Genomic DNA, 25,240 nt, shown 5'->3' with positions numbered 1-25,240 from the left:
GTTAAAGAAAAAATTAAAATCGGCTGGCCACAACAGAACAGACAAAAACTGCTAAATTCAACAAGCATCTGGAGATTCCTCTCAGAAACAGTGCAAGTTGAAGGGGAAAAAAACAGGAAATTGTCAGCCTTTACGTCAAATTTATTTCATTACTTACGCCATTAAAATAACACTGAAATCCAACCAATTCCATGGATCTCGAAGGAAGGTGAATGCATCAATGCAGAATCCTCTTGCCAATATTTTTATCATTGATTCAAAAGTGTAAATGCCAGTGAAAGTGTACCTGGTTAAAGTATTTGGAAATGAACAGCATTAGCAGGTGATGAAGGGAGTCCTGTTGCATTTTGGCTCAGGCACAACATGAGCCACCTCGTGTGATACCTCAGGATACAAGATGGCGGACAGCGAGGTGGAGAAGCAGTGAGATTGTCAGCCTTACAATGATCGCAAGCTTCAAAACAATTTCTCGATGAGTTGGTGGCCGTCAAGTCAGGGATGGACAATATTTCGCAAGTCACTTTGTACCAAAGAGTGCATCTTCGGCCAAGTCAATGGAGAGGAATGAGAATATGAAGCATTCATTATTATTCTCGCCAGTACCAGTGACTGTAGACCATATCTCTCAATTGTTTCAACCAAGGCTCACTTTCTGATCATTTTCCCAGTCATTATGTTTGCTCTGTCAGACTTCAGTTCAGAAAATGGTACACACAGTGTTACTGTGAAAGAATTGCTCATTCTATCTGCTTAATTAATCTATCACATACTTTCAAAAACCCATCACGTAAACAAGGACATTAGAATGTTAAGGAGTAGTAAAAACCTGACCCAAACGATAATCATCTTCCTTTTTAATAAATCATGCCAATTGCCATATTTACCTCACACCCAATCTCTCCAGAAATGCATTTAACTTATACTTTTAAATGTTTCATGCCCAATTAGATCACAGAATAGAATCACTACAGTGTGAAAGCAGGCCATTCAGCCCATCAAGTCCAAGCTGGCCCTCTGAAGAGTATCCCAATCAGACCTACCTCTCTACCCTATCACCAAACCTTGCATTTCCCATGACTAATCCGCCCAGCTGCACATCCCTGGACACTAGAACTAATTCAGCATGGTCAATCTATCTAATCTGCACGTCTTTGGACTGCGGAAGGAAATTGGAGCATCCAGAGGAAACAGACACAGAAATGAGGAGAATATACAAACAATCAATTACAGATCTGCAAGATCATAATGACCTCAACTGCTGAAAATGTGTTGCTGGAAAAGCGCAGCAGGTCAGGCAGCATCCAAGGAACAGGAAGTTCGATGTTTTGGGCATAAGCCCTTCATCAGGAATGAGGCTTATGCCCGAAACGTCGAATTTCCTGCTCCTTGGATGCTGCCTGACCTGCTGCGCTTTTCCAGCAACACATTTTCAACTCTGATCTCCAGCATCTGCAGACCTCACCTTTTCCTCCATAATGACCTCAAGCCTCACCCTTTCAGCCCTGCTTGTCAGGCATGGATATGCCTTGGCTTTGAACTGAGGACATGAGCCCCATGTCCAGAATTGATGCAGAGAATCCAATGCAGTATCAATGAATATGAATCACAAATCTGTCACAACGGTGACCATTTTAGATTAGATTCCCCTACAGTGTGGAAACAGGCCCTTCAGCCCAACCAGTCCACACCGACCCTCTGAAGAGTAACCCACCCAGACCCATTTCCCTTTGATTAATGCGCCTAACACTATGGGCAATTTAGCATGGTCTCAGCAGTGACCATTTTACCACCACTAAATGTTGGCAATGTTAAAAACAATGTTCAAACAATCTCCCAGTGAGGAAGTGTCTTATTTTTCTTAGATGGTGAATTTTAGTGACCGACAATGGAAAACCTTTTAATTGCGTGGTTTGGGTCCCTGCTTTAGACTGACAGCTGTAACCAAACTATGTCCGAATTGCTGGCAGCATAAATATCTGTCAGAAGTCACACAACCAGGTTATAGTCCAACGCAGAAGCTTTCAGAGCACTGCTCCTTCATCAGGTAGCTACTGAGACAGGATACATAGGGCACAGAATTTATAAGTAAAAGATCAAAGTGTCATAGAATTGATGTGATGTATTAGACAAACCTCGATGGCTGCTAAGTCTATAATCACCGTGAATAATAATGCAGGTTTTGATTGATTACTATGTAAATCCCGGGATTTACAGCACTGAGATAACTTAAGGTTTTATCAGTATACAAAAAAAAGTGTCATCTCAGCTCAGAAAATGCCACCATTCCAAGTGATTGCAGACTTATGGCACAGGAGGAGGCCATTCAGCCCACTGCCCAATCTCCAGCCCTTACCCATATCCCTGCACTCCATTTCTATCCAAATAATCATCCAGCCCTCTCTCAACTGAACCCACCTCCACCAATTTCCAGATAGCACAATCCAGACCATAACTACACTTTAAATAAGAGGAAACCAACGCTGGGTCGAAAGTGTCTCAGGCCTCCCTTTTGTGAATGGGTCTCTCTCAGATGTTTCTGACTAACCTCCCTCGTGTGTACCACATTCCGAAGGTTTCGAATTGAGAGGTATGTTCTGATCTCTTGTTTTAAGGATGAGAAATGACTCCCAGGGTTCATTTCATGCTAAATATCAATGAACCCCTGCTTTTGATCGAAACATCATTGTCAAAAACTCCCTCTGAGGTGAGTAATTACATCATCAATCAGGCCTCTTCATTAAAGGAAGGAAGAGTCACTTGTAGCTGTTCAACTTTCAAACCCCTTTTTAATCAGTTACCATTGCTTAACATAGCGGAATTGATAGAATTCCTCGCAATGTCGCTATGATGAAGTGACAATGGTAATGTCAACAGCACAATGTAGAATTATGGAGAGCTTCAGTCACATTGGTAACTATTAAAGACCATCCTTATTCAATTCCTTTAATGAAAATTCAGGCAGGGAGCAAACCATCTTCGGGAATGAAATAGAACTTTGGTCGTATCATGATTTCAGTTCAATGCAGCATGAGTGTATGTTGCTAGCAAGTTATGAACTGAGTATACCAAAAAATGTAAACTTACTTTCCAGCTAGCAGTCACAAGGCAAGATAAACCTGGTAAAGCGTTTCATTCGGACAGATAAGGGCACAGTTCAAAGGTCAATATTATTTAAGGAATTTGGTAGCAGTAGCAAAAGAGAAAAGAGCATAGTTTGTAAAAAGGTTTGTTCACAAATAAATTCAGAAAATAAATTAGCAAGAAGTGTGGTTTCATACTCACTCAACATTCTTTGTCCATGGGGCAGGGTCAGACATGGTCATGAACACACAATTGGTCAAAATAGTGCACATAATGAATATGTTGAACAATGTGGAACATGAGTTAAGGAGAAATTTTATAACACTCGACCTTGTTTTCCAGTGCCTGGTTCTTTTAAATAAGAAAGTAGTGAGATTCATCATGATGTTTCACTTAGCTATCCATTTGCTGAATTAGTGATTCAGAAACCAACAGAGTTGCATTATTGGTTTTTCCCATCTGTTGTACATTGTCTGATTGGGATACAGAATATTTTTTCATCAACCTGTTTAGAGATTTATCGCATGCCTCTGGAGTACATAGGACTTCAAACAAGGTCATATGGCTCAAAGAGAGGGACACTACCACTGCACCACAAGTGGGTTATGGGATAATGGTCAGCTAGCACTTATTGCCATTGTCACTCACACACAAATGGAGATACAGACACACACATACACACAAATAAAGATATACACACACACATACACACAGACACAGACACACATATATTATAATAGATACCCTACAGTGTGGAAACAGGCCCTTCAGCCCAGCAAGTCCACACCAACCCTCCGAACAGCAACTCACCCAGACCCGTTTCCCACTGACTAACGCACCTAACACTGTGGGCAATTTAACATGGCTAATACACCTGGCCTGCACATCTTTGGACTGTGGGAGGAAACCAGAGGACCCGGAGGAAACCATGTAGACACGGGGAGAATGTGCAAACTCCATATAGACAGTCGCCCGAGGCAGGAATCAAACCTGGGATCCTGGTGCTGTGAGACTACAGTGATACCCACTGAGCCACCGTGCCACCCAATATACCACACACAGACACACACACACATATGACACACCCTTACACTCCCCTTCTACATACCCACACACACACACACACACATATATATAATATATATATACACACACACATACCACATACCCATATTCCCATTACATTCATTTATAGAATTACAAAATCTTATTCTCTTTGAAAGAGTTCTGCAGTTAGTCCCAGGCTATTTTCCTTTAGCCCTGCTGCATTACTGTTTCAATTTTGATTCAATTTTCACCCATGTCAGCTTCTTTTGTGAATTATCTTCCCCATGTCTCCTTTGTTTTGCCATTGGAAACAACCTCCCATTATTTTTTTCTGAAGTCCTTTCTGACATTGAACACCTCAATTCAATCCTGCCCCATGTGTGTTTTCGCCCGATGGAGGATAACACCAGCTTTCCTGGATTCTCCACAAAGCTGAGGTCCTCTCTCCATGGTCCCTTCACGACAAAGTTCCTCTGCAACTTCACCGAAGCCATGATGTCCTCTGGTTTGATGGATACCTGTTTGTTGAATGTTTTGAAAAACAAGGGGGGGCTTGAGTTCATATATCACATTCGCTCACCTCAATGTGCTTTCAGGAGAAAGTGAGGACTGCAGATGCTGGAGATCAGAGCTGAAAATGTGTTGCTGGAAAAGCGCAGCAGGTCAGGCAGCATCCAAGGAGCAGGAGATTTGACGTTTCGGGCATAAGCCCTTCATCAATGTGCTTTCAGGCAGGCAATGAAATACAAACGTGACAAGCCCATGGTTGACAGGGTGTGGGGAAGGAACTGTGTTGGGGGGGGTGGTGGTGGTGTGGGGGGAGAGGTGTGGGGGGGGGAGGTGATTGGAAAAATGGATGTTGCATGCACATATCAAAGAGGAACAGGTATAGGCCACTTGGCTGTTTGAACCTGCTCTGTCACTCAGTAAGATCAGGGCTGATCAGACTTCAACCTCAACTCCATATATCCCTCGATAACCTCTCATCTTCAATATTTTATTCAATATTGAGTCTGGCAGAGGTGCTGTCTCCCTATTTGAGATTGGATGATAATGTTAGGCTTGTCTTAGTGCAGCTGAAGAGGTGAGCTATCAGGCTGCCTCTCATACATGTACACAGGCAGTGAGAGAAGGAGGTGCCAAGCTCAGGCAGGATGGGGCAGGAGCTGCAATGCTACAGGACCCCCATGTTCAAAACACTTCACTCGCAAATTCTTGCTGGGAGTGAGGGTCACCCTGGTGGAGCAGATTTTACAAGAGTCATCCTCACAGAGAGTGCCAGGCTCAGAGTGTGACTCGATCACGAATCAGCTCCTGACCTCTTCCAGTTCCAGCATCACCTCGAACCGACACTCCCCATGCAGGAGCTGTTCCCTGGCTCTCATAGACACTCTCGGGCAGACTGACAAGCTCTTCACATGACATGGAAACTTGTGACAGCGACAATGTGTGACGCGATCCAGGAAGGTCACAGAGGTGCTGAAACTGGCTTTTTACCAACAATCAGCTGCCACACACGTGCTGCACAGCCAACGCTACCCCCTTCCCATCCCCACCCTGTCTCTCCCCCCATCCCCTCCTTATTTGCTTCCTTCTGCTCCCTATCTCCTCCCCACCCTGTCCCCATCCCTTCCCTATCCCGTCCCTATCCCTTCCCTATCCCCCATCACCTCCCTATCCCCTCCCTGTCCTTTCCCTATCCCTTCCTTACCCCTTCCCCATTCCCTCCCTATCTGTTCCCTATCCCTTCCCTATCCTGTCCCTATCCCTTCCCTATCCCCCATCACCTCCCTATCCCCTCCCTACTCCTTCCCTATCTGCTTTCTATCCCCTACCTGTCCCTTCCCTATCCCTTCCCTACCCCTTCCCCACCCCTTCCCCATACCCTCCCTATCTGTTCCCTATCCCTTCCCTACCCCTTCCCTATCCCTTCCCTACCCCTTCCCCATCCCCTCCCTATCTGTTCCCTATCCCTTCCCTACCCCTTCCCTATCCCTTCCCTACCCCATCCCCATCCCCTCTCCATCTGTTCCCTGTCCCTTCCCTATCCCGTCCCTATCCCCTCCCTATCCCCTCCCTATCCCTTCCCCCAGAGAGTGGGGAATCAGTGGAACTCTCTGACACTGAAAGCAGTTGAGACCAAAACATTGAATGTTTTCCAGAAGGAGCTGGACATGGTTCTTCAGGCAAAAGGCATCACAGGGTCATCAGGGAGAGTGTGGGAACAGGACGATCTGAGTGATGGAGCAGGCTCAAAGGCTGTACTCCTGCTCCTAGTTTCTGTGTTTCTATTTGACTGGGCCCTTCTAACTTGGAGTGAACTAGATGGAGGCAGAGTCTGTGCGGACAATCCCAGAATTCTGACACCCCTGGCGACAAAATGAGGAGTCAAGATTAGAATGGTGCCGAAAAAGCGGGAAAATCGACATTTCAGGCAAAAGCCCTTCATCAGGAATGCGGCTGGGAACCTTGGGGGTGGAGATATAAATGGGAGGGGGTGTGGCTTGGGGTGAAGATAGCTGAGAGTGCAATAGGTAGATGGAGGTGGGGGCAAAGGTGAAAGGCGGGGAGAAGGGTGGAGTGGATAGGTGGGAAGGAAGATTGGCAGGTAGGACAGGATAGTGCTGAGCTGGAAGTTTGGAAATGGGATAAGGTGGGGGGGGGGGAAATGAAGAGACTGGTGAAGTCCACATTGATGCCTTGGGGATGAAGGGTCCCGAGGTGGATGATGAGGCATTCACCCTCCAGCTGTTGGGTGGTGAGGGAGCGGCGGTGGAGGAGGCCCAGGATCTGCATGTCCTCGGCAGAGTGGGAGGGGGAATTGAAATGCTCGAAACTAATCTAATGACCAGTCACCCAAAATGTGCCACATAACCGGCAGATCCTGATTCAGCCTCACCAGCTGATTCATGGATGACCATTTCCCTTGTCTGAGAGGGCTAACCACTGGAATAATATTACCCTCTTTCAGTGCCTGAAAGATTCCATATTCCTGAAATAGTGCCCTCTGTATGTTTCTGGTATCATGTTCCTCCACTTAAACCAGCTAAAGGGAAGCAATTGCTCTGCCTTAACATAAGTCCCTTTGAAAGTTTGAACACTTTTGTTCACTTCTTGCTCCCAGTGAGTACAGAGAGACAAATAAATTAAAATCTGTACACCGTTTAATGACGTTTTCTCTCCTGCCTGCACTGTATTGGTTTAATAATCCTGGATGACTCTGTCCCTTCACTGCACTGAGAATGTTCACATTTTAGATACCTCAAGGTGAGATAAGCCTGGGAGAAGGAGCACACCACGTGCTGAAAGCCCTATGAGTGCAGTTCCAACTCCAATCCATTTACCATGTACAAGAACATGGCCCTGTCCAGATCAATGACTTTATAATGAGATTAACCACAACTTGCTCCAACATCAAATCAGTAAAAGGATATGAATGTACTAAAATTTTAATAGCTATCCTTCTAACGTGGTGAAAAGGCGTCAGCAGGTATAACGCGGGCGTGGCACTAAAACGAAAGATGGTTTTCCCTCTGTTGATGACTATAAATGTCTGAAAGAGATAGAGATCGGGGTGAACCAGTGTCAGGGTCATTCACACAGTGCACACAGAGTTAAAACCAACAGCAGCTTCACCAACTTCCCCAGTGGCCCTGCAACGTGACATTCTGTGACAATGTGTTACTTGACATTGATATCCCGTGACATTGCCTCACACTCTGACATTGTGCAATTCTTACATTCATCAAATCACAGTCATGATTTGGAGATGGCGGTGTTGGACTGGGGTGTACAAAGTTAAAAATCACACAACACCAGGTTATAGTCCAACAGGTTTAATTGGAAGCACTAGATTTCGGAGCGACGCTCCTTCATCAGGTGGTTATGGAGTATACAATTATAAGACAGAATTTATAGCAAAAGTTTAGTGTGGTGTAACTGAAATTATACATTGAAAAATACCTTGATTGTTTGTTGAGTCTTTCATCTGTTCGAATACCATGATAGTTTCACTTCTTTCATATGTAAATCACAAAATCACTTTTTTTTAAAAGTTACATTCTCAGGTTGGCTGTAACAATTGGTGTCAGCCAATTGTTTGTGGGGTGAATTTGTCCTTGCAGAGTTACATTGTACTTTGCTCAAAAACTGCTTGAATTCATTTAAGACTCTGTTAACTCTCTTTTTAGATTAGAATCAGTCTAAACATTATGGCACAGACAGAGAACACAGGGGGCTAACACCCTCAACATATTGGTAAAAACAATGACTGCAGTCAGCTATTACGAGGGAGCATAGCTTTAAATTAATGGGAGGTAGGTATAGGACAGATGTTAGGGGTAGATTCTTTACCCAGCGAGTCGTGAGTTCATGGAATGCCCTGCCAGTAATAGTGGTGGACTCTCCCTCTTTATGAGCATTTAAACGGGCATTGGATAGGCATATGGAGGATAGTGGGCTGGTGTAAGTTAGGTGGGCTTGGATCGGCGCAACATCGAGGGCCAAAGGGCCTGTACTGCGCTGTATTTTTCTATGTTCTATGTTCTAGATGCTGGAAACCAGATTCTGGATTAGTGGTGTTGGAAGAGCACAGCAGTTCAGGCAGCATCCTAAGTGCCTGAACTGCTGTGCTCTTCCAGCACCACTAATCCAGACCCTCAACATATTGTCTCGCTAACACCAATTTTTACAGTTAACCTGAGAATGCAACTTTTTAAAAAAGTTTTGTGATTTACATATGGAGGAAGTGAAACTCTCATGGTATTCAAACAGATGAGAGACTCAACAAACAATCAAGGTATTTTTCAATGTATAATTTCAGTTACATCACACTGTACACTTTTGCTATAAATTCTGCATCTTACAATCCGATAGTTCACAATCACCTGATAAAGGAGCAGCGCTTCGAAAGCTAGTGCTTCCAATTAAACCTGTTGGACTGTAATCTGGTGTTGTGTGATCACATCACAGAATGGTGAGAGTGTACAGAGACGTTTCGGGCCATACTTGGCTCTCTGCAAGAGTGTTTGGTAATAGTCCACCCTGCCCTTCTGATTAACTTGACAGAAACCACGGGATATAGGAGCAGAATTAGGCCATTTGGCCCATCGATTCTGCTTCCACATTCAATTGTTTCTCCACCCCATTCTACTGCCTTCTCCCTGGAACCCTTGATCCCCTTACCAATCAAGAATCTGTCTATCTCTGTCTTAAGTGGACGCAATGACTTGGCCTCCAACCCGCTGCAGCAATTAGTTCCATAGAGTCACCACCCCCCTGCTGAAGAAATTCCCCCTTATCTCAGTTCAAAAGGATTGCCTCTTCACTCTGAGGCTGTGCCCTCGGGTCCTAGTCTCTCCTACTCGTGGAAACATCTTCTCCATGTCCACTCTATCCAGGCCTCACGGTATTCTGTAAGTTTCAATCATATCCCCCGGCCCCCACCCCCCCACTCATCCTTCTAAACTCCATTGAGTACAGACCCAGAGTCCTCTATAACAAGCCCTTCATCCCCAGGAATCTCCTCTGGAACCTCTCCAATGCCAGCACATCCTTCCTTAGTCATAGGGCCCAAAATGGTTCTTTCCAAATGCAGTCTAACCAGAGCCTTATACAGTCTCAGTAGTACATTGTATTCCAGCCCTCTTAAAATAATTTCTAACATTGCATTTGCCTTTCTAACTGCCAACTAAACCTTCATATTGACCTTAAGAGAATCCTGAGCTAGGACTCGCAAGGCCTTTTGTACTTCAGATTTCTGAAGCTTTTCCCCATTTAGAAAATTGACTAAACCTCTATTCTTCCTACCATAGTTCATAACCTCACACTTTCCCACACTGTATCCCATCTGACTCTACTTTGCCTATTCTCCTAGCCTGTCCAAGTGCCTGCGCATCCCCCCCGCCCCTGCTTCCTGAACACCACCTGTCCCTCCACTGACCTTTGTGTCATCTGCAAACTTAGCAACGATGCCTCCAGTTCCTTCATCCAGATCGTTAATGTATAACGTGAATAGTAGTGGTCCCAACACTGACCCCTGAGGAACTCCACTCGTCACTGGCTGCCATCCTGAAAAAGACCCTTTTTATCCCATTTATATGATTCATTCTCGATCCTGAGCCCGTCTGCACTGAATCTCAATCCATAGCTGATAGAAGGAGCTAGATTGTAGCCAATAGTGCGTCACTTAATGTTGATGGTTGTTTCTGGCAGGTGTAGAACAGCTTTGCCAAGCAGTTCTAGAACATTCTTGAACGATATAGTCTCTTTCCTTTGGAAGGATCTGGCATATCATTGGACAGAACTGTGCAAGTTCTCACCAGGGTCTGTTCTTTATCGTCATGTGTGTATGAAAAGGCAAGTGGTACTAGACCCCATAGGCTCTCCCTGTGGAAAACTCACTTGTTCTTCACTCATTTGCGGGATGTGGGCATTGCTGGCTAGGCCAGCATTTATTACACATCCCTAATTGCCCCCGAGGGCAGTTAAGAGTCGAACACATTGCCACAGACCTGGAGTCATACATAGACCAGACCAGGTAAGGATGGTAGATTCCTTCCCTAAAGGACATTAGTGAACCAGATAGGTATTTTGTTTCCCAACGATGGACAGTGGATTCATGGTCATCATTAGACTCTTAATTCCAGATATTTATTGAATTCAAGTTCCACCATCTGCATTTGGGGGGATTTGAAGCCCAGAATATTGCCTGGGTCTCTGGATTAATTGGAGATTGTTGAGCACTGCAGATGCTGGAGATCAGAGTTGGGAGTGTGGCGCTGGAAAAGCACAGCAGGTCAGGCAGCATCTGAGGAGCAGGAGAATCGACGTTTCGAGCATAAATTCTTCATCAGGAATGCTCCAAATGTTGACTCTCCTGCTCCTGGGATGCTCCCTGACCGGCTGTGCTTTTCCAGCATCACACATATCGTCTCTGGATTAAGAGTCTAGCGATGATGCCACTAGGCCATTGCCTCACTCCCTCAGCCACTCCCTGCTGTAAACTCCACTGGGCGAAAGTGGGTACTGCAGATGCTGGAGAGTAGAGTCTAGGTTAGAGTGGTGCTGGAAAAGCACAGCAGGTCAGGCAGCATCCGAGGAGCAGGAAAATCAACGTTTCAGGCAGGAGCCCTTCATCAGGCATGGATGAAATGTCGATTTTCCTGCTCCTCAGATGCTGCCTGACCTGCTGTGCTTTTCCAGCACCACTCTAATCTTGCCTGTAAATTCCAGTGGCTGACACCATGTCACCGGGATGCCTTGTGGTTTGATTTCCTTGCCCTGTTGCAACCTACCTTCCTGTTGTTGTAGAAGCAGTCGATATCCTCCAAAGGCTGGCCAATGAGCTCTGAGGGGACATCGCCGTAGATGAGTGGGAGCTGCTTGCCTGCTTCCAGGTCAACGTGAGGAATGGGCTTTTCCTCCTCACCCTCCTCCTTGTGTTCTTTCCGTGTGCTGTTTGCCTGTTCCTCAGCGATCCGCCTCTCAATAGCAGCCAGGGATTCGCGAGTGAACCGGCGCAAGCAGTGGGGACCTGACGGTACGAACAGGAGCGCCATCTTTTCATCCTGCAGCTTCTTGACTAGTTTTTACTCCCCAGTAATGGAAATGGTTGACTGCACAGAGCAAAGGCAAACAGAAAAAGAGAAAGTGTCAGTGAACAAGGTAAGGCGTTCACGCCATGTGCAAACATCCACATTGAGATTGAGATCATTCAACGTGTGAGGACCACATTGTCCTGAGGTTAGAATCTTTACCTCCCACCCTCGCTCCATCCCATGTCGGAGGTGTTCGGACAAGGAAATTTGGGCTTGCCAGAAACATGGCACCATTCAGGGCAAGAGTTATACATTAGGGCGGCACAGTTAGCACTGCTGCCTCACAGCGCCAGAGACCCGGGTTCAATTCCCGCCTCAGGCGACTGACTGTGTGGAGTTTGCACGTTCTCCCCGTGTCTGTGTGGGTTTCCTCCGGTTGCTCCGGTTTCCTCCCACAGTCCAAAGATGTGCGGGTCAGGTGAATTGGCCGTGCTAAATTGCCCGTAGTGTCAGGTAAGGGGTAAATGTAGGGGTATGGGTGGGTTGCGCTTCGGCGGGTCGGTGTGGACTTGTTGGACCGAAGGGCCTGTTTCCACACTGTAAGTAATCTACTCTAATCTAATCTAATTTAATGACGAGGCTGACGAGGGAAGTTAAGAAACATATAAAGTTAAAAGAGAAAAAGTATAACATAGCAAAGATAAGTGGGAAAATGGAGGACTGGGAAGCTTTTAAAGTACAACAGAGGATTACTAAGAAGGAAATACGCAGAGAAAAAATGAGGTACGAAGGTAAACTGGCCAATGATATAAAGGAGGATAGTAAAAGTTTTTTTAGGTATGTGAAAGGGGAAAAAATGTTAAGACTAAAATTGGGCCCTTGAAGACAGAAACAGGAGAATATATTACGGGGAACAAAGAAATGGCAGAAGAATTGAATTGGTACTTCAGATCTGTGTTCACTGGGGAAGACACAAGCAATCTCCCAGAGGTAACAGTGGCTGAAGGACCTGAACTTAAGGGAATCTGTATTTGCCAGGATTTAATGTTGGAGAGACTGTTAGGTCTGAAGGTTGATAAGTCTCCGGGGTCTGATGGTCTACTTCCCAGGGTACTGAAGGGGGTGGCTCGGGAAATCGTGGATGCGTTGATGATTATTTTCCAGAGTTCGATAGATTTGGGATCAGTTCCTGAGGATTGGAGGGTGGCTAATGTTGTACCACTTTTTAAGAAAGGTGGGAGAGAGAAAGCAGGAAATTATAGACCAGTTAGTCTGACCTCAGTGGTGGGAACAATGCTGGAGTCCATTATAAAGGATGAAATTACGACACATCTGGATAATAGTAAAAGGATAGGTCAGAGTCAGCATGGATTTATGAAGGGGAAATCATGCTTGACTAATCTTCTGGAATTTTTTGAGGATGTAACTCTGAAGATGGATGAGGAAATTCCAGAAGATGTGGTGTACCTGGACTTTCAGAAAGCTTTTGATGAAGCCCCACATAGGAGGTTAGTGAGTAAAATTAGGGCGCATGGTATTGGGGTAAAGTACTAACTTGGATTGAAAGTTGGTTGGCTGACAGGAAACAAAGAGTAGTGATAAATGGCTCCATTTCGGAATGGCAGGCGGTGACCAGTGGGGTACCGCAGGGAATCGTGCTGGGACCGCAGCTTTTTGCAATATATGTTAATGATATAGAAGATGGTATTAGTAATAACATTAGCAAATTTGCTGATGATACTAAGCTGTGTGGCAGGGTGAAATGTGATGAGGATGTTAGGAGATTATAGGGTGACCTGGTCAAGTTAGGTGAGTGGTCAGATGCATGATAGATGCAGTTTAGTGTGGTTAAATGTATGGTTATCCACTTTGGTGACAAGAACAGGAAGGCAGATTACTACCTAAATGGAATCAATTTAGGTAAAGGGGCAGTACAGAGAGACCTGGGTGTTCTTGTACACCAGTCAATGAAGGTAAGCATGCGGTACAGCAGGTAGGGAAGAAGACTAATAGCATGCTGGCCTTCATAACAAAGGGGATTGAGTATAGAAGCAAAGAGGTTTTTCTGCAGCTGTACATGGCCCTGGTTAGACCACACCTGGAGTACTGTGTGCAGTTCTGGTCCCCAAATTTGAGGAAAGACATTCTAGCTATTGAGGGAGTGCAGCCTAGGTTCACAAGGTCAATTCCTGGAATGGCAGGATTACCTTACACTGAAAGACTGAAGCGACTGGGCTTGTATACCCTTGAGTTTAGAAGACTGAGAGGGGATCTGATTGAGACATATAAGATTATTAAAGGATTGGACACTCTGGAGGCAAGAAACATGTTCCCGCTGATGGGCGAGTGCCGAACCAGAGGATACAGCTTAAAAATACGGGGTAGACCATTTAGGACAGAGATAAGGAGAAACTTCTTCACCCAGAGAGTGGTGGCTGTGTGGAATGCTCTGCCCCAGAGGGCAGTGGAGGCCCATTCTCTGGATTCATTTAAGAAAGAGTTGGATAGAGCTCTCAAGGATAGCGGAATCAAGGGTTATGGAGAAAAGGCAGGAACAGGATACTGATTAAGGATGATCAGCCATGATCATATTGAATGGTGGTGCGGGCTCGAAAAGCAGAATGGCCTACTCCTACACCTATTGTCTATTGTCTATTGAAAAGGTCGTGGGGAGTGTTGTTGAACAAAGAGACCTTGGGGCGCAGGCTCATAGCTCCTTGAAAGTGGAGTCGCAGGTAGATAGGATAGTGAAGAAGGTGTATGGTACATTTGCCTTTATTCATCAGTGCATATAGGAGTTGGGAAGGTCATGTTGCACCTTTACAGGACATTGGTCAGGCCACTTTTGGAATATTGCATTCATTTCTGGTATCCCTGCTACAGGAAAGATATTGTTGAACTTTAAAGAGTTCAGAAAAGATCTACAAAAATGTTGCCAGAGTTGTAGGGTTTAAGCTATAGGGAGAGGCTGAATGGGCTGATCCTATATTCCCTGGAATGTTGGAGGCTGAGGGATTTATAGACATTTATAGAGATTTTATAGAACCTTTATAGAGATTTATAAAATCATGAGGGGCATGGATAGGTATTTTTCCCTGGGGTGGGGGAGTCCAGAACTAGAGGGCATAGGTTTAGAGAGAGAGAGGGGAAAGATATAAAGGGACCTAGGGTATAGGTGGTGTGTGTATGGAATGAGCTGCCAGAGGAAGTGGTGGAGGCTAGTACAATTACAGCACTTAAAAGACATCTGGATGGGTAAATGAATAGGAAGGGTTTAGAGAGATATGGGCCAAGTGCTGGTAAATGGGACTAGATTAATTTAGAATATCTGGTCAGCTTGGACAAGTTGAACCAAACAGTCTGTTTTCGTGGTATGTGACTCTACATCCGAGAATACTATACTATTCCAGATTGGGCGATATTCCCATGGGCAGGGTTTCAGGTGAAAGGGCATAAGTTTTCTCGTAGTCAATTGAAGCATGTTCGTAGGGTCATAGAGTCTCAGAGATGTGCAGCACGGAAACAGACCCTTCGGTCCATCTCATCCATGCTGAGCAGGTATCCCAACCCAATCCAGTCCCATTTGCCACCACTTGACCCATATCCCTCCAAACCCTTCCTATTCATATACCCATCCAAATGCCTTTTAAATATTATTATTGTACCAGCCTCCACCACTTCCTCTGGCAGCTCATTCCATACACATGTACCAGCCTCTGTGTGAAAAAGTTGCCCCTTAGGTCCCTTTTAAGTCTTTCCCCTCTCACCTTAAACCTATGCTCATAATTCTGGACTCTCTCAGCCCAGGGGGAAAAAAACCTTGTCAATCACTCTATCCATGCCCCGCATGATTTTATAAACCTCTATAAGGTCAGCCCCCAGCCTTCAACACTCCAGGGAAAACAGCTCCAGCCTATTCAGCCCATCCCTACAGCTCTAACCCTCCAGGCCTGGCAACATCCTTGTAGGTCTTTTCTGCATGTGACAGGCAAATGAGCGTGAATACAAATGGGGTGCTCCGGACAGCCTGAGGCCCACACATTCCGCGAAAGGAAACATTGGTCTAAAAGAAAGGCAGTGCAAGTCTTTTTTAAAGCAAATGGTACACGTTGTGTTTGATGAGCTCTCTTTCCTCACCCACGCATACTAAAAGGCAGCCGGACCTACATATTCTCTCGAACACAGTGGGCTGAATGCTGTGGAGTTGAAGGGGGTTTGGGGTGCAGGGGGGAAAGCAGACGGAGGGTGGGCCAAATTGGATTGGCTCACGTGGATCTCCAACACAGTCCCTCCCCCTCCCACAAGGCAGGTTCCCGTGGAAACCAGCAGCCCATTGACAGATTTGGTGTTACCCTTGGGCCCAGGTTCAGCAGGTGCCAACATTTCCCTGGCATCAATGGACCAGCTCCCCTGCTCAGTTGGGGGGGAGCGGGGTATCATAGAGGCACACAGTCATACAGCACGGAAATAGTCCATGTCAACCATAATCCCAAACTAAACTAGTCCCACTTGCCTGTGCTGAGCCCAATCTCCCCCAACAAACCTTTCCTATTCGTGTGTTTATTTAAATGTCTTTTAAATGGTGACTGTACCTGCATCCCACTTCCTCTGGAAGCTTATTCCACACACGATCCATTCTCTGAGTTAAAACAGTTGCCCCGTATGCCCCTTTATACATATTTCCCCTCACTACTTAAAAGATACACCCTCTAGTTTTGACCCCAATGCTCTACACTAGGAAAAAGATCTTTCTCATTCACCTCATCTACACCACTTCTGGTTTTAGGTCTCAATTGAAGGAGTCAGTGCCTCTGACAGTGCAGCACTCCCTCAGTCCCTCTGACAGAGCAGCACTCCCTCAGTCCCTCTGACAGTGCAGCACTCCCTCAGTCCCTCTGACAGAGCAGCACTCCCTCTGTGCCTCTGACAGTGCAGCACTCCCTCAATCCCTCAGTGCCTCAGTACAGCACTTCCTCAGTGCCTCTCTCAGTGCAGCACTCCCACATTGCCTCTGACAGTGCAGCACTCCCTCAGTCCCTCTGACAGTGCAGAGCACCCTCAGTGCCTCACTGCAGCACTCCCTCAGTCCCTCAGACAGTGCAGCACTCCCTCAGTCCCTCAGACAGTGCAGCACTCCCTCAGTCCCTCTAACAGTGCAGCACTCCCTCAGTCCCTCTGACAGTGCAGCACTCCCTCAGTCCCTCTGACAGTGCAGCACTCCCTCAGTCCCTCTAACAGTGCAGCACTCCCTCAGCCCCTCTGACAGTGCAGCACTCCCTCAGCCCCTCTGACAGTGCAGCACTCTCTCAGTCCCTCAGACAGTGCAGCAATCGCTCAATGCCTCATTGCAGCACTCCCTCAGTGCCTCTGACAGTGCAGCACTCCCTCAGTCTCTCTGACAGTGCAGCAGTCCCTCAGTGCCTCAGTGCAGCACTCCCTCAGTCCCTCTGACAAAGCAGCACTCCCTCAGTGCCTCTGACAGTGCAGCACTCCCTCAGTCATTCTGACAGTGCAGCACTCCCTCAGTGCCTCTGACAGTGCAGCACTCCCTCAGTGCCTCTGACAGTGCAGCACACCCTCGGTCCCTCTGACAGTGCAGCACTCCCTCAGTGCCTCATTGCAGCAGTCCCTCAGTCTCTCTGACAGTGCAGCACTCCCTCAGTGCCTCTGACTGTGCAACATTCCCTCAGTCCATCTGACCGTGTAGCTCTCCCTCAGTGCCGCTGACAGTGCAGTTCTCCCTCAGTCCCTCTGACAGTACAGCACTCCCTCTGTGCCTCTGACAGTGCAGCACTCCCTCAGTCCCTCAGTGCCTCAGTACAGCACTTCCTCAGTGCCTCTGACAGTGCAGCACTCCCTCAGTCCCTCTGACAGTGCAGCGCACCCTCAGTGCCTCACTGCAGCACTCCCTCAGTCCCTCTGACAGTGCAGCACTCCCTCAGTCCCTCTGACAGTGCAGCGCACCCTCAGTGCCTCACTGCAGCACTCCCTCAGTCCCTCTGACAGTGCAGCACTCCCTCAGTCCCTCTGACAGTGCAGCACTCCCTCAGTGCCACTGACAGTGCAGCACTCTCTCAGTCCCTCTGACAGTGTGGCACTCCCTCAGTCCCCCAGTGCAGCACTCCCTCAGTGCCTCTGTTCAGCACTCCCTCAGTCCCTCTGACAGTGTGGCACTCCCTCAGTCCCCCAGTGCAGCGCACCCTCAGTGCCTCACTGCAGCACTCCCTCAGTCCCTCTTACAGTGCAGCACTCCCTCAGTCGCTCAGTGCAGAACTCCTTCAGTGCCTCTGTTCAGCACTCCCTCAGTCCCTCTGACAGTGTGGCACTCCCTCAGTCGCTCAGTGCAGAACTCCCTCAGTGCCTCTGTTCAGCACTCCCTCAGTGCCTCTGACAGTGCAGCACTCCCTCAGTCCCTCTGACAGTGCAGCACTCCCTCAGTGCCACTGACAGTGCAGCACTCTCTCAGTCCCTCTGACAGTGTGGCACTCCCTCAGTCCCCCAGTGCAGCACTCCCTCAGTGCCTCTGACAGTGCAGCACTCCCTCAGTCTCTCTGACAGTGCAGCAGTCCCTCAGTGCCTCAGTGCAGCACTCCCTCAGTCCCTCTGACAAAGCAGCACTCCCTCAGTGCCTCTGACAGTGCAGCACTCCCTCAGTCATTCTGACAGTGCAGCACTCCCTCAGTGCCTCTGACAGTGCAGCACTCCCTCAGTGCCTCTGACAGTGCAGCACACCCTCGGTCCCTCTGACAGTGCAGCACTCCCTCAGTGCCTCATTGCAGCAGTCCCTCAGTCTCTCTGACAGTGCAGCACTCCCTCAGTGCCTCTGACTGTGCAACATTCCCTCAGTCCATCTGACCGTGTAGCTCTCCCTCAGTGCCGCTGACAGTGCAGTTCTCCCTCAGTCCCTCTGACAGTACAGCACTCCCTCTGTGCCTCTGACAGTGCAGCACTCCCTCAGTCCCTCAGTGCCTCAGTACAGCACTTCCTCAGTGCCTCTGACAGTGCAGCACTCCCTCAGTCCCTCTGACAGTGCAGCGCACCCTCAGTGCCTCACTGCAGCACTCCCTCAGTCCCTCTGACAGTGCAGCACTCCCTCAGTCCCTCTGACAGTGCAGCGCACCCTCAGTGCCTCACTGCAGCACTCCCTCAGTCCCTCTGACAGTGCAGCACTCCCTCAGTCCCTCTGACAGTGCAGCACTCCCTCAGTGCCACTGACAGTGCAGCACTCTCTCAGTCCCTCTGACAGTGTGGCACTCCCTCAGTCCCCCAGTGCAGCACTCCCTCAGTGCCTCTGTTCAGCACTCCCTCAGTCCCTCTGACAGTGTGGCACTCCCTCAGTCCCCCAGTGCAGCGCACCCTCAGTGCCTCACTGCAGCACTCCCTCAGTCCCTCTTACAGTGCAGCACTCCCTCAGTCGCTCAGTGCAGAACTCCTTCAGTGCCTCTGTTCAGCACTCCCTCAGTCCCTCTGACAGTGTGGCACTCCCTCAGTCGCTCAGTGCAGAACTCCCTCAGTGCCTCTGTTCAGCACTCCCTCAGTGCCTCTGACAGTGCAGCACTCCCTCAGTCCCTCTGACAGTGCAGCACTCCCTCAGTGCCACTGACAGTGCAGCACTCTCTCAGTCCCTCTGACAGTGTGGCACTCCCTCAGTCCCCCAGTGCAGCACTCCCTCAGTGCCTCTGTTCAGCACTCCCTCAGTCCCTCTGACAGTGTGGCACTCCCTCAGTCCCCCAGTGCAGCGCACCCTCAGTGCCTCACTGCAGCACTCCCTCAGTCCCTCTTACAGTGCAGCACTCCCTCAGTGCCTCATTGCAGCAGTCCCTCAGATAGTGCTGCACTCCCTCAGTCCCTCTGACAGTGTGGCACTCCCTCAGTCGCTCAGTGCAGAACTCCCTCAGTGCCTCTGTTCAGCACTCCCTCAGTCCCTCTGACAGTGTGGCACTCCCTCAGTCGCTCAGTGCAGAACTCCCTCAGTGCCTCTGTTCAGCACTCCCTCAGTCCCTCTGACAGTGCAGCACTCCCTCAGTCCCTCTGACAGTGCAGCTCTCCCTCAGTCCCTCTGACAGTGCAGCACTCCCTCAGTCCCTCTGACAGTGCAGAACTACCTCACTGCCTCACTGCAGCACTCCCTCAGTCCTTCTGACAGTGCAGCACTCCTCCAATGACTCCAAACAGTGCAGAACAACCTCAGTCCCTCTGACAATGCAGCACTCCCTCAGTCCCTCAGTGCAGCACTCCCTCAGTCCCTCTGGCAGTGCAGCACTCCCTCAGTCCCTCTGACAGTGCAGCCCTCCCCCTGTGCCTCAGTGCAGCACTCCCTCAGTCCCTCTGACAGTGCAACTCTCCCTCAGTGCCTGTGACAGTGCAGCACTCCCTCAGTGCTCTGACAGTGCAGCAGTCCCTCAGTCCCGTACTGGGAATGATGACTAAGAAACCCACGCACACAGACTTGTGACCCTAGGGAACATTTCACTCTGTCCCAATGACTTGTAAGATCTTTGCAAAGCACATAATTGAAAAAAAAACTTTACATTCTTGGTTATTGAGAGAAAGAAATAAGTCATTGAGTTCATTGTGTCCTTCGTCATGAAAAGGGACTGCAAGTGGCAAGACTTCATCTTTGAACTTAATTAGAGCTGGTTTTTATGAACATGTTAACAGAAATCACTGGTGAAACCCAGCGGGTCTGGCAGCATCCATGGAGACAAAACAGAGTTAACATTTTCATTCAGTCACTGGATCTATAACGTTAACTCTCTCTCTCTCTCTCTCTCCCCACAGATTGCTGGGTTACTCCAGCGATTTCTGGTTGCATTTCGGATTTCCAGCAGTTCTTTGTTTTACTTTCCTGGCGATTGCGGACGTGCACGGTGCTAAATCCTTGTTCGACTGCCTCCTTTAAGTGAGCAATCGTGGTATGAACAGATTGCCATTTAGCAAGTGGCAAGGAGTCTCCAGCAGCAATTCCCAGTGCTGCAGATAATCAGCCAACGTTTGGAAGTGCAAACAGATTGGGTTCCATTGGTACAAGTAAGAGACGGAACAGATTCTGCACACCACCCGACTGGATAACCATAAGCAGGAGGCCACTCAGCCCCTCGAGCCTGCTGCACCATTCAATAGGATCATGGCTGGTCCGACACACCTCGCATCCACTTTCCTGCCATTTCCACTGAGATATTGCTCCGTAGTAGGGTCTCTACAATGGCGGACAAGCTTCTATATTGGACACTAGACTCAAGTAACTGGTCCGTTCCCCACTGGCAGGACAAGCATCTACAAATATCCAGTCCTCACTCCGCAGAGGAGTCTCACTCTCAATCTCTCCCCTTGCCTGAGACACAGTGACCCTCTGGTTAAACCACCACCAGCTGCCTCTGTCTAATAGCCTGGTAATCCAGTAGGATTTACCAGGATGTTACGAGGAATGGAGAGTTTGAGATATAAAGATAGACTGAGACTTGCTCTCCTGGAGTGTCGGAGGTTGACTGATGACCTCATTGGGGTTGATAAAATCAGGAGGGGCAGAGACAAGGTGAATGACAAGGGTCTTTTCCCCAGGAAGGGGGAGTTCAAAACTGGGGGGGGGGGGCATATTTTTAAGGTGAGAGGAGCATGTTTGAAAAAGGACATGAGGGGAAGCTTTCTTACACAGAGAGTGGGCTGTGTGTGGAATAAACTGGTGGATGTGTGTACAGTTACAATATTTCAAAGGCATTTGAATAAGTTTGTGAATAGGAAAGGTTTGCAGGGATATGGACCGTTTGCAGGCAGGTGAGGTCAATTTAGTCTGGGATTATGGTCGGCATGGACAGGTGGGACAGAAGATTGTGTTTCCGTGCTGTTTTATTTTATTCATTCACGGGATGAGGGTGTCACTGGCTAGGCTGGCATTTATTGTCCATCCCTTAAGGAAATTAAGAGTCAACCACATCGCTGTGGGTCCGGAGTCACATGTAGGCCAGACCAGGTAAGGATGGCAGATTCCTTCCCTAAAGGACATTAGTGAACCCCAGATGGGTTTTTACAACAATTAACAAGTTACACTGTCATCGTTATACCAGCATTTTATTGCAAACTTTTAAAATTGAATTCACATTTCACCCTCTGCCACAGTGGGATTCGAACATATGTCCCCAGAACATTAGCCTGGGTTCCTGGATTACCAGTGAGTATATACTCCTGTTCCTTCATTGTTGCTGAGTGAAAATCCTGGAGCTCCCTCACTAACAGCACAGTGAGGAGAACCTCCATTGTATGGTTAAAGATGTCAGCTCATTGCTAATGTTCCCTCTAAGCTCAAAGCCAACGTTCTAAGGATCGGCGCAAGGTAATTGGGAGCCCAGTGCTGGGGTCTGGTTCTGGAAGTCACTGCTGTGCAAAGGCCTCAGATGTCCAAGCAGAAGTAAAATCAATTGGAGGGGACGGAGTCCATCAGTCTTGTGTTACTGCTCTCTTCATGAGCCAAGGAGCAGGAAGACACCAGTGGCCATGAGGACTCCAGAGAGCAGCATGTTAGACTGAGGATGTGTACGTAGGAAACTTAGTAACTGCAAGTTAGCAATTTATCTGTTTGAAATTGTTGAGTCGTAGAGTCATAGAGATGTACAGCATGGAAACAGACCCTTCCGTCCAACTTGTCCATGCTGACCAGATATCCCACCCAATTTAGTCCCACCAGCCTCACCCAGCCCATATCCCTTCAAACCCTTCCTATTCATATACCCATCCAAATGCCTCTTAAATGTTGCAATTGTACCAGCCTCCACCACATCCTCTGGCAGCTCATTCCATACACATGCTCTTTTATTTTGCGTGAAAAAGTTGCCCCTTAGGTCTCTTTTATATCTTTCCCCTCTCACCCTAAACCTATGCCCTCTAGTTCTGGACTCCCTGACCCCAGGGAAAAGACTTTGTTTATTTATCCTATCCATGCTCCTCATAATTTAATAAACCTCTATAAGGTCACCCCTCAGCCTCCGACGCTCCAGGGAAAACAGCCCCAGCCTGTTCAGCCTCTCCCTGTAGCTCAAACCCTCCAACCCTGGCAACATCCTTGTAAATCTTTTCTGAACCCTTTCAAGTTTCACAACATCTTTCCAATTGAAAGGACACCAGAACTGCACACAATATTCCAACAGTGGCCTAACCAATGTCCTGTACAGCCACATCATGACCTCCCAACTCCTGTACTCAGTACTCTGACCAATAAAGGAGAGCATACCAAACCCTACATTACATAGTAATCCAATAGGAAAGCGGTAATTCTGTGTCAAGCAATGTTACAGGAGAATGTGATAATCACCACCTTCTCAGAATGGGCAATATAAACTCTTTTTTCTGGTTTTGTAAAATGTCTTGGTTAATTAGGGAGGAAGGGATGGAGAGAGAGAGAGAGAGAGAGAGAGAGAGAGAGAGAGAGAGAGAGAATATGCAAATGCAAATGCAAAACCTATCCGTTATCTTTTAAAATGTGAAGATTTCTCCCTGACCAACAGACAGTTAAATTCATTCCCTGCAATTCTACTTTCTACAAGGTGGATTTCCATGCTGTGATGTATTGTAATGCATGATATAAGGCTTGGCTAAATACTGTCAAAGGTGAATTCTTAAATGGCTTCATTTGTGAGTTTGTTACTACCTCGCAGCAGGATTTCAGCCCGGGAATTTCCATCCTGTATGTAGGCCAGACCAGGTAAGGACCGCAGATCTCCTTCCCTAAAGGACATTAGTTTTTACAATTAACAGCTCACACAGTTGTCATTGGACCAGCATTTTCTTCCAGATTTATCAGAAAAGGACTTGTAAACAAACACTGCCCTTCAACAAAAACAGAAATTGCTGGAAAAGCTCAGCAGGTCTGGCAGCATTTGTGGAGAGAAATCCGAGTTAATGTTTCAGGTGGAGTGACCCTGAGAGGAGTCAATTCTGATTTCTCTCCACAGACATTGCCAGACCTGCTGAGCTTTTCCAGCGATTTCTGTTTTTCGTTTTGCCTTTACAGCATCTGCAGCACTTTCGGTTTTTGCTCACTGCACGTAAACCCACGGTTTGAGTGGCACCAAGAAACCTTGTAACGGTTACTGACAGCCTGTCCTGTCCTGAATGAAAAGGAAAGGCAAGTGGGGTGTCGGTCTTTATTTCAAAGGGAATGGAGTATAAAATAGGGAGGTTTTGATAAAATTATATAAGCATTTGTCAGAGCAGAGCAGAAACAGTTTCAGTCTCTTGTTTAAGGAAAGGTATAGTGTCATTGGAGGCAGATCAGAGAAGGTTGGCGAGGGCCCTATCAGGTATAGAGGGACAGTTTTATAAGGAGAGGTTGAGTAGGTTGGGCTTGTACTCATTTGAATTTGGAAGAATGAAAGCAAACCTTACTGAAATATATCAAATTCTTAGGGAACATGGCAGGGTTGATGCAGAAATGGCACAGCAGACTCAATGGGCTGAATGGCCTCCTTCTGCCCCTATGTCTAATCATCTTACAATCTGCATCCCCCCATAAACCAGCAAATCACCGGATTTGCCTCCAGTAACAACACCAAGTCACCAAATCACAAAACATGGTTGTGTCATGCTGGTTTCAATTGTATTTCCTTTCTGAAACATTAAAGAACCCATTCAGAGTACCTTGCGTGCCAGTGAGGGGGTAACATTAAAGAAAACCGTGTACAGTCCTTCATGTAAACCCAGCCATGCAGAGCTACAGCAGCAGCAGCAGCCGGTGTAATGGACCTGCACTGGCTCGTTGGTACAGCCTTGCTCCCAAACCTTTGCCCCTTCTCCAAAGCCCCGTGATCATCTTCTTTTCATGTCTCTTCACAAACCCCCCAGGGTTAACTCCTCACGCTGCTGATCAATAGCTGCTCACTGCCGGCCATTATTTTTCCTCCTAAAGATTCTAAGTTCTTCCGTTCAACACTTGACTCTGCATCCAGTGCTACAGACTCCCGTTGAACGTGTCATGTCTCATCTCTGTGCTCTTGCAAACTGCTTTCTCTTTTAGATCCATTCCGCACAAAATGACCGATTGAAGTTGGACATTTTTAGCTGCCTGTCAATTTGTCACCCAGTAGAGGAACAGCGAACGCTGCTAACACTGGGTCTCAGTCGACTGGATGTGGACACTTGATTCTGTTCGGACCTTTTTGCTTGTTGACTAATTCAGCAAGATGGAAGCATTTCTCTCCTTCCAGCCTCAGTACAATCGCTGCTGAAACCTTCATCCACGCTGTTGTCACCTCAAGGTTGGACAATTCCCATGCACTCAGGCTGGTCTCCCACATCCAATCAGCTTCAGTTCATCCAAAACGATGCTGAGTGCATCCTCACTTGAGCCAAGGCCAGTTTATTCATTGATCTTGTTTACTTGCTGAACATACAAATCAAAAACACAAGTAGGCCATTCAGCCCTTCAAGCTTGCTGTGCCATTCAATAAGATCGGAGCTGATATACAGTCATAGAGTCACAGAGATTACAGCATGGAAACAGACCCTTCGGTCCAACCTGTCCACTTCGAGCAGGTATCCCAACCCAAACTAGTCCCACCTGCCAGCACCAGGCCCATATTCCA

The 25,240-nt window shown here is 47.5% G+C and overlaps 1 protein-coding gene across 1 annotated transcript in view; it reads right to left on the bottom strand.

Annotated features, from left to right (window-relative positions):
• Positions 1 to 25,240, bottom strand: part of scn5lab (sodium channel, voltage gated, type V-like, alpha b) — a 367,399-nt gene that overhangs the window by 319,493 nt on the left and 22,666 nt on the right. Inside the window, exons 2-5 of the mRNA XM_060825166.1 lie at positions 11,424 to 11,744; positions 7,563 to 7,681; positions 3,283 to 3,372; positions 158 to 286 (exon numbers count right to left, since the gene is read on the bottom strand). Of these exons, the coding sequence (XP_060681149.1) occupies positions 158 to 286; positions 3,283 to 3,372; positions 7,563 to 7,681; positions 11,424 to 11,687 (602 nt within the window). The 5' untranslated portion in view covers positions 11,688 to 11,744. The remainder of the gene's footprint in view (positions 1 to 157; positions 287 to 3,282; positions 3,373 to 7,562; positions 7,682 to 11,423; positions 11,745 to 25,240) is intronic.

Source organism: Hemiscyllium ocellatum, chromosome 5, assembly GCF_020745735.1.
Source record: "Hemiscyllium ocellatum isolate sHemOce1 chromosome 5, sHemOce1.pat.X.cur, whole genome shotgun sequence".
In the NCBI taxonomy this organism is placed as follows: Eukaryota; Metazoa; Chordata; class Chondrichthyes; order Orectolobiformes; family Hemiscylliidae; genus Hemiscyllium; species Hemiscyllium ocellatum.
The sequence above is the reverse complement of the archived record's forward strand: the minus strand, read 5'-3'. Positions and strand labels throughout refer to the sequence as shown.